The sequence below is a fragment of the Centrocercus urophasianus genome, unplaced genomic scaffold (assembly GCF_019232065.1).
Source record: "Centrocercus urophasianus isolate 14NV4802_14NV808 unplaced genomic scaffold, USGS_Curo_1.0 seq_22, whole genome shotgun sequence".
Taxonomy (NCBI): domain Eukaryota; kingdom Metazoa; phylum Chordata; class Aves; order Galliformes; family Phasianidae; genus Centrocercus; species Centrocercus urophasianus.
The window spans coordinates 13,107,386-13,116,452 of NW_024884778.1; the positions used below are offsets into that span (position 1 = coordinate 13,107,386).

General features: G+C 40.8%; 1 protein-coding gene across 3 annotated transcripts in view; it reads left to right on the top strand.

The window, feature by feature from the left end:
- FGD3 (FYVE, RhoGEF and PH domain containing 3) overlaps positions 1-3,969 on the top strand; it is an 88,018-nt gene extending 84,049 nt beyond the window's left edge. For all 3 annotated transcript variants that reach the window (XM_042823212.1, XM_042823210.1, XM_042823211.1), the window contains exon 19: positions 2,553-3,969. In XM_042823212.1, the coding sequence (XP_042679146.1) occupies positions 2,553-2,777 (225 nt within the window). In that variant the 3' untranslated portion in view covers positions 2,778-3,969. The remainder of the gene's footprint in view (positions 1-2,552) is intronic.
- Positions 3,970-9,067: the final 5,098 nt, after the last annotated feature.

Here is a 9,067-nt window from a genome sequence, read left to right on the forward strand (position 1 = left end):
AAAAAAAAAAAAAAAAAAAAAAAAAAAAAAGGAAGTTGCCTCTTGGGAAGGAGGAATAAACCAAACCCAGCCTGGGACTCCTGCTGCACTAATGGTGGCCCTGACAGCGTTCACACTGTGTGCTGCAGAAGGAATTTCATGCAAATAGCAGAATGACTCTCAGGCTTTAAAATAGCAAGAGCTGTGTTCTTTTGCTTTATACACTTGTTCCAAGAGAATGAGTAAATCTCCTGGCTGTTCACAGTTTAAATTTTGTGCAGGGCTTTATGCATGAGGATAAAATTCACAGTTTATTTATGTGTGGAAGTCAAACCAATTTGATCTGTCCTCAGACAGGGACTGGATTTGTGCAGCTGTTTGTCATGTTTATCCAACTGGAATTATAGGAGTTTGCTTGTAAGCGCAAACCACCGCAGGCTTAAGGATGGCTGGTTTTACTGGGCTCTTTCCACAGATCCTGACTGGAGCTTCTCATTCTTCTCCTGTTGTCCTGTGTGGACAGCTGGCTCCAAGGCACTGATACTAACTTCTGTGTCAGTGAGAAATGCAGAATTAAGGAAGCACAGCTAGCTAGAGAAGCAGCTAACTTTGGAGAAATGCAGAGCAGGAATCTGGCATAGCCAGGTGCTTGATCCAAGTGGAAACAGTGCTTTATAACTCCCTAAGAAAAATCCTGTGTTTGTCACTTAAATGTGGTTTACTCCTAGCGAATGAGGGAGTAACTGATTTTGGTAGAGCTTGGGGTTATTAAATCAGAGATTTTTTTTGTGGCTCATTAGTTGACCTTGTTGAAGCTTTAATTGGTTCTGCACAGAACAAAGCCTGTCCTTTTCTTGTGGTTCTGCAGAGCTGTATGTCTTGGTCAGTGACCCAGTCAGATCTTTCAATGATTTGTGCAAGATTCAGGTTAGGTCAGAAGTGGGTAAGGAGTGGAGGTAGAAACCAAAGGGATTTTGTAAGCCTACTTGAAAGCAGAAAAGATGAAAGAGGGTAACTGCTGCTCTGTGTGATAGTGCAAGAGGGCTTGTACAATACAAAAGGATGTGTAGGAAAAGATGTCTGTATTGAGGGTGCCTGGAACAGACCTTCCCCCAGAGGCTGAGTGCTTCACCTCTTATCTGACAGCAGTGCACTTCTAAGAAATTATTTAAATCCCTTCCTTGTGGATCAGGCAGGTAAATAGGAAGTCACAAGCACATCATATTAAGAAAAGGGCAAAGGCAGTCTGTTTAATTTGTGTCTGCACTGCTGGGTAGGTGCAACACGTACATTTCAAACATCAGTTTGCTCTTACACAAATGTAATTTTTCACTGTCGTGGGCAAATTCTAGTTTGCCATGTGGTAAGGCTTAGTGTCTATTTCATAAAACTTAAATACAGGATCTGCAGAGCAGACATGGTGGAAGTTGCTTGTGCTTTTGTGCATTTTGTGTCCACAGTGCTGTCCTGTACCATCTTGCTTTGGCTGTGCCATATAGCCAGGTGTAGGTCTGCTCAGTGTGTGCCAATTCTGAATTCTGTGTATGCAGTACCTAGAAACTGTATGCTAATAAAGCACTTAGAAGAGGAGCTGAGTTCTTCTGTGATTGACATGAAGCTGCCTTAAACCTCCTCAGATAATGTGTGGTCTTCAAGCTTATGGCCCTGACATTTTTGTATAACAATAAGAAATGGTAGATAAATAAATTAATTCAGGTTTCCTGATTTAATATGTGTTGTACATGCAGGTCTTTGTTTGCATTGATGTGAGCAGTTGTGAGACATGCATTATTTTAGCCTGAGTGTTAGAAAACAGATTTTTAATTGCTATTGTTCTCAGGGCTCTGGCTTCCTTATAGATGTACAAAGTCATCTGTATTCATTATGGGAAGAGGAGAATGTTGTCAGCTCTGATGCAGATATTCAGTAGGCTGCTACACACGTAGCTGCAAGAAGACAACGTCTCCTTACAGATGCTTTGTGTCTGACTGGTTTGACTTGAGTTTTGGGACCTAACATTGAAGGTGCTGGCATGATGTGAAACAGGCTGCTTGCTCTCTACCTGCATACAGCTTAGCAGGGGAGTTGCTTTATGCTCAGGATGTGACTGTTAGAGAGCTTTATTGCTGCCTACATCTCTGAGTTAATCTCGCTTTTAAAGAATGGCAGAAAATCTGGGCTTTGACTTTCCTTTGCAATCCTGACAAGGGTCATAAATAACCCAAGACCTGTTGAGAAGATTCGCTGATTGATTTGAAATTTGAAATTCTCTTTTATTTCCCAGTCTCTTCCCTGGCAGTTGTCACTGTGGCTCTCAGTGTTCAACTCTGTGTACTTGTCATCCTTGAACCAAACTTTCAAACGTCCCACAGGGTCCAGAGGGACTACGTGCAGCTATTTGGAGCTGGACACGATTGCCTGGACCTAATGAAATGATTTTCAGGGAAAGAAAATGTGGAGGTTATGTAGAGTTACGTGAAAATCCCCAGTAACCACACTGCTGGACCTGTATTCAAGTCTTCAAGTAGAATTGGTTGTAGGAATTTTACATTTTCCCTTTCCTCTTCTTTTAGGATGGACGGGGTCCACGTCCTATTCCTCTGCCGGGATACGAAGTCAGTTTTCCAGGTTCTGGTGAGAAGTTTGAAGTGAAGCATGTCTTTAAGCTCTGCCAGTCCCAGCAAACTATATATTTCAGTGCAGAAGATGAAGAGCTGCAGCTGAAATGGATGGAAATTCTCGCCAAAGCAGCCAAAGGGGAAACTGAAGATGTAGCTGAAGGGCTCAACAACCCATAGAGCAAGTTTCATTTAGTTTCTTTTGTACATGCTATAAACCATCACTTGAATTTTGGTATTCATGGCACTTTGAAATCTGTATGGCTTTATATTTTCATGTGTCTGCATAGGAAATTCAGTGGTTTCTCTCCTTTTATTGTACATTTCGCACGTACAGTAGTTATCTGGCATATGTTATGTTAATGGAAAAGGTAGTTGTAGTTGTTGGTGGTGTTGATGCTGGTTAAAAGACAAAAAAAAAGACAAGGAGAAAAGCATTAATTTTATCAAAGGTAATGGAAAACCATTGGTCTCTTGTTTTCCTAAATGTATATTTTCCAGTCCTCTTGATTGCTGTTCAGTGCAGGATGTGTATAGTCTGTGATTAGTTCTATAAATGCTGCCTCTTAAGTTAAATGTTGTAAAGGCTTGTGCTGGCCACTGACATTCCGCTCACTGTCCTCTCCCTCCTGGTAAAAGGTCTTTGTGAAGTGTGAGCAACGTTCTGAATATTTTCTTTTGCTAAAACTTTGTCTCTGCTATTTTGAGATGACCTGTTCACAAGACAAATACTGTAGAAGGGACTTCTAAAAATGACTGCAAAACTGTGCAGGGAAGAACATTAAGAAGCCTCATTGATTTTAAGCATTTATAATATTGTTTTGTTTTCTTTTGAAACCAATACCTTCCTTACTTCTATTTGAACCCATTTTAATGTAAGTGAACAAATGTTTTATACTGCCAACTGGGATATGATCAATAAACAAGAACATTTTTAGTACACACAGTACAAAAAGGTGACTTTTTTATTGCTGTACTGGTTAATTTAAAAGTGCCCTAGGATTTATTTATATATTTTGTAAATAATGTTTCATAAGTATTTTAAGAATTTTTAAAAGATCTGAGCTAATTAACAGGACTTAGTGCTTAGAATAAGACATATTTGTATGAACTGAATTTGTAATTTAATTTTCCTGTTCACTTGTATTTGTCTAATTTTCAAACTTAAGTGCTTATCTATTTAAATAAAAATTCGTGCAGTTAACTCCTGAGCCAGATCTCCAAGGCACAGCAAGCTTTAGGTTGGCATTTAATATAGGTTAAAAAGAGGGAAAATAAAAACAAAAATAAGGACTGTGTGTTCCTAGTGGTAGCAAGCATGTAGTTCTGATAAAAATGAAATAAAATCTGTCACAGTACTATAATTTTTAAATGGTTTGGTTTAACTTTTGTTTCCTCTTCAGCCTTTTGCATTTTGTGATGTTGGTAGAAAGAAAGAGCTGCTCCATACAGCCAGAATCGGTTAGAATTGCTGAAAATTAGCAGTCTCCATCAGTGAGTGTATTTCTTACCTATAGAGAAGGATTTGGTTGCATGGGGCTTTTTTCTTTTCTTTTAAACATAGGTATAATCAGTTATCTGAAGTCGGTGATGCTAAAAAATTAGATGTATTTAATTAGCTGCTGGTAAAGTATCAATGATCTGAATATTCTCTGTGCTCCCTACCTCCTCCCCTCCAATAAGTTAATGTGGAAAGTCTTCCTTGCAAGGTAATTTTTATGGTATAGGTTATGAAAAGGAATTCTTTCCAGCATGTGTTATTCTTCCCACCAGACCCCCCAGGCTTCCAGTCTAAATGTAACGATTTAGGATGCTTGCCTTGAACATTTACTGGGTTTGTAATCTTAGTGCATTTTTTTTCTTTTGTCCATCCCCCTTGTTCTGCTCTTTCTTTGTTACCAAGAGAGAAGTAGGAAAGAAGAATGGTAAAGCACAACAAAAGGAATAAACCACTCATTTTCTAGTTTTATTAACCAAAAGCAAACCTTGTTAGCACACTGTTTTTTGCATTTTTTTTCCATAGGATCCTCATTTCCTCATTTTGCCTTTTTTTCTTCTTACAAGTAACTTTAAGTATGTCAAGGCACTTATCTAATATTACCTGTACCTCAGATCACCTTCTGCCAAAAATGTTCTTTTTTAGAAAGTTGTAAAAATTATTATAGTCTGCTTGGAACGAGACCACACCAGCAGGCATCTGTGCCGTGGTTCCTGTGCAGTAGCTTTGTTTCATTTCCAGCTCGTCTCTGTTTACAGGGGAAACAGCATGGCCCCTGCCTGGGGAATCTCCACTGTATGGCTAAGCCCCGCACCCATCAAGAGCTTTTGTAGCCTAAAGCTGGTAACTTAAACCTTGTCTGGAGAGCTGATGTGAGTCCACTGCAGATCCCAGAGTTCTGCTCCTTTTTGATATAGCATGAAAACACAGCCTACAGCATAAATTGAAACAGGTAGTGGTGATAGAGGATGAGACCGCATGCCTTCAGCCATGGTCAGCATTGTGGCCTCAGTCCAAATCTGTGATGCTTACCCAGTCAGCTTTTTCCAAAGCCCGGTTAAATTTCCAGAGAAGCTGACAGAACAGTCTCCATCAACTTGGAATTGCTTTGTATTCACCTACAGTGAGGTACCCCGTTCTTTTTGAGGCAGTGTAGCAGAAATGCTAAGTCATGGCCTGATGAGCACCTGGTGGGAAGGCAGGGCCAACCCAGAGGAGCTCAGGTGTTAATCAATGCAATGCACCTGAGTGACCAGAAGGGATGGAGCCAGGATAACCCCCTTCCCAGAGCTCATTGTAGGGTTGGCAGTGGAGGTGAGGGTATCTCACTGGAGATCCCTGACCACCTGGGGCCTTCCAAAGGTAAGCAGTTTTTCTTCCTTCGGTTTTGCATCCTCAGCTGCTGCGTTTCAGCTTGTCCTCATTTCCTACACCTAGGATTGTGCCACCCTGCCACTGTTGCTGTACTTTCCATCGCAGGCACTGTTCAGACTTTGGATTGTTATTTCTTTTCTTGGGGCACACGTGAGTTGTTCATACAAATGAATTCAGCGATATGAAAGTTGAGAACATGATGAATTTCAAAGTGTGAGTACATATCTTCTAAGAATGCAAGGAGCAATCCAGAGCTCCTTGAATCCTGAGTAGCTCGATACATAAAGGAAGCAGAGTTTTTTGTTGTTTGTTTGTTTTAAATATATAAGTGCAAAAGAAGACCTAAGATTTCAATCTGGTTCACGTGACAATAAGCAGGTATACCAGAACTGCGGTCAGCTCTGCCAGACAGGGGTCCTGAGCTCCCAAAGTCTGTTTCTCTCTCCATTTAGTTTTATAATTATGCTCTCAGATTGTAAGCCTCAGTTTGTCCTGGTGTGCAAACCGATGTGACTCTGGGGGAGGCATCAGTAAATGTTTCCTCTAATCCAGTGCTCTTTCCTTATCACCTGTTTGGCTGCTGTCAGGGTGCTGGCTGTATGAATCTGTAGTCTGCTTCATTTTGGTCGTGCCTCTTTCTTCTCAGTGAGACCTGAACATTTGGGCCTGTTGGATGAAGAGTTGTAACTGAAAAATACCCACCACTGGTTAGTGAGGATGAGGGGCTGATGGTGAGTCTTTAGTATTAGAAGTCAAAAGATCCTGCAGATACTGAGCATATGCTCAACTTAGTGAAGTATCTCCGTTGTTGTTTCCAGAGCAAGGTAAGGCATGTGTAAAAGCCTATACAACATTGGGACTAGGATAAGCAATGATTCCAGTAAACTTTACAGGTATTAAGAGCTACATGATCATCTATAATGAGCTTATTTCTTGGTTTTAAACGTTGCTTTTTTTGTACCATCACTTCTGCCCATAACCACTATTGGAGATCTCTTAGATGCGTGCTTTTTCCTATAGTTTCATGTGCAAAAGAGGGGAAGAGTTCTGTTTTAAGTATTGCATTTATAAAGGTCAGACAGATACACTACCAAGCCTCACATCACTTTCCCTGATTTTTTCTTTGAATTTACTTTTTTTTTTTTTTAAATACCACATTGGTGAGGAGCAGCCATCTGTATAAATGTTTTCTTTCATGAGCCCAGAGGTGCCTTTGCTGTATGTATATCTCTGAGAGCCACTCAAAATAGAAAGAGGTGCTTCTTACATCTTGTTTCTGCACTTGTCCTTCCAGTAAATGAATTGCATGAATAGCATGGGCATACGTAACTGAGTACTTGGGGAGGTGTGGCACAATATATTGCTGTGCTGTTTAAAACTATTTAAGAAAGAATAAAGAAACCTCTTTCCTCTTGTGCAGGACACTGCATTTCCAGCACTTTGGCTGTTAATGGGAAAGAAACATGTCAGGTGGTAAAGCTAAAAGTAATACTATGTCCTGAAAAGAACAGAACAGGCTCTGTTATTTCCAGTGATGTTCTGAAATGGAGCATCTTCATTTATTTGGTTTGAACAAAGACAATTGAGCTATCAATTTAACAGGCACTTAGCAGTGCACAGAGCTGGGAGTCGGGGAGAAGAGAGAGAAATGTTTCCCTTTAGCAGATCTTACGCCTGAGAAATGCAGCAACATTTTTCCTGTTCTTTTTGTTGAGGTAACACGCGATTTTGGGTTTTCCTGCCTGTTTTGCATCCTGGCATAGTTTCCCAGAAGCGGCTGCCCAGCAATGCTGAAAATGTAGCTCAAAGCTTGCGGTTAACCTACCTGACACCTCTGTTACTTGTCTTGGTCTTGCACGAGCAGCATGGAACATTTGCTGCTAAATATAAGCGCCTGCACATCCTGTCAACAAGCACCTTCCCTTTTTACACACCTACCATTTCTCTTTTTTGTTCTTAAGTCTGTGTGGGGCATGGCAGGGATTTCATTTGGCTTGCACTTTGTGTTTTCACTTGGCTGGGCACTCTGCAGGCCCAGGGAAGCTTGACAGAGTTGAGTGATTACCTTCTGCTGTAAAATGAAATAGTGATAAAATTGGCTTTTCAGAAAGCAGTTACTGGCTGCCCACACGGATATTGTGTGATCTATGACCATGAGATTAGACTGAAGGAGGAATTCTGTTTGGAGTCTCTAAAATAGAGTTTTGGGAAGCTAAAACTAGCTTACATAGATGACTTGCTCAAACACAGCCAAACGAACTTACATTTCTGCTATGTGCACAGTGTAAAAGAAAGGTACCCAGGCATGTCTTAGCAACAGGGTTCAATCTTCAAGTAACAGACCCTCACCTGGGATAAATGACTTTGATTTTACCCAGATGTTTGAATGATCTTAGGACCTGGGCTGCAGTGCTGAGTTCCTGTTGACTGACAGTAGCTTTCAAAAAAGTTTTCCCTCAGTACTTTTCCCCCTTCACTGTCTGTGCTGCCCTGCCCTGCAGAAAGCTTATTTAAAGCTAATTTCAGCTCAGCATGTGCATACGGTGTGTGCTGAGCAACGGTGAGTCATGTTCAGCTTGATAAGGAAGTGAATGAAAATCCCTACAATGTGAAGAGACTCTGTGTTCCCGTGTCTAGACTATGCATGCTGTGTTGGAAAACTATAATTTCCAAGTCCCCAAATTGTTTCAGTCAAGTGGGCCTGTTTTCCCTGCCAATGGCAAGTAGTTTTCCTGTGTTTCAGGATGATGCTCTGCTAACATGGAAGCTTCTCACTTCGCTGTTCAGGTCAAAGTGATTTCATACGTTCTATAGCTAGTGTATATAAACTTGGAAAGGAATAATCAGTTGTCCCAGTATCTCAGAATAGGAAAGAATCTGTCAAGACTTGTACACTGTTACAAGTACCCACGTGCTTGTAAGATCTTGGGCCATAGTGCTCAGCAACTTGCACGACGGTGCTGAACTTAGATAAATGATGTTGTCCTACTTCCAATACTGAAGAAGTTGCTTTCAGATTCCAAGCTGAAGATGACAGTGTTTAGTGTGAAACTGGTGACAGCAAGTACCAGCTGAGTTCTGAATTGATAAGAATAATTAAGCGCTGTGTGTTGGCCTACGCATGCATTGTAACTTTCACGCTTCATAAGGGTCAGCACGTTTTTGCTCTGATAAACAGCCCAGTATTAATTCAGAACGTACTGAAGCTGTAAGGGAGTCTCAGGAAATTTTAGTTTTCAACACAGAAAGTTGCCTGTGGCGTTGGTGAAGTGGCTGGGTGCATTGAGCAAACGTGAAAAGATTGGGACGTTTCCATAGGCTGTTATGGGTAGGTGAGTGATTCAGGGATTCCAGTGCCTTTGAGCTGTTCGTAGGGTGGTTGGTCCATTTAATTATTCCACAAGGTTAATCGTACATTGAGGTTTTAAAAATCTTTTTTTTTTTTAGTTGCAATAAGTACCATTGAAACCACAGCAGGGGGAAAAAAAAGGACCAAGGAACTGAATTAAAATAGGAAAACCTTTGTGCTAAAATAAAGTGACGGGGAAATAAATTTGCTGTGTTGTATTAGGCTTAGAGCTACGTGATAGCTCAGGGC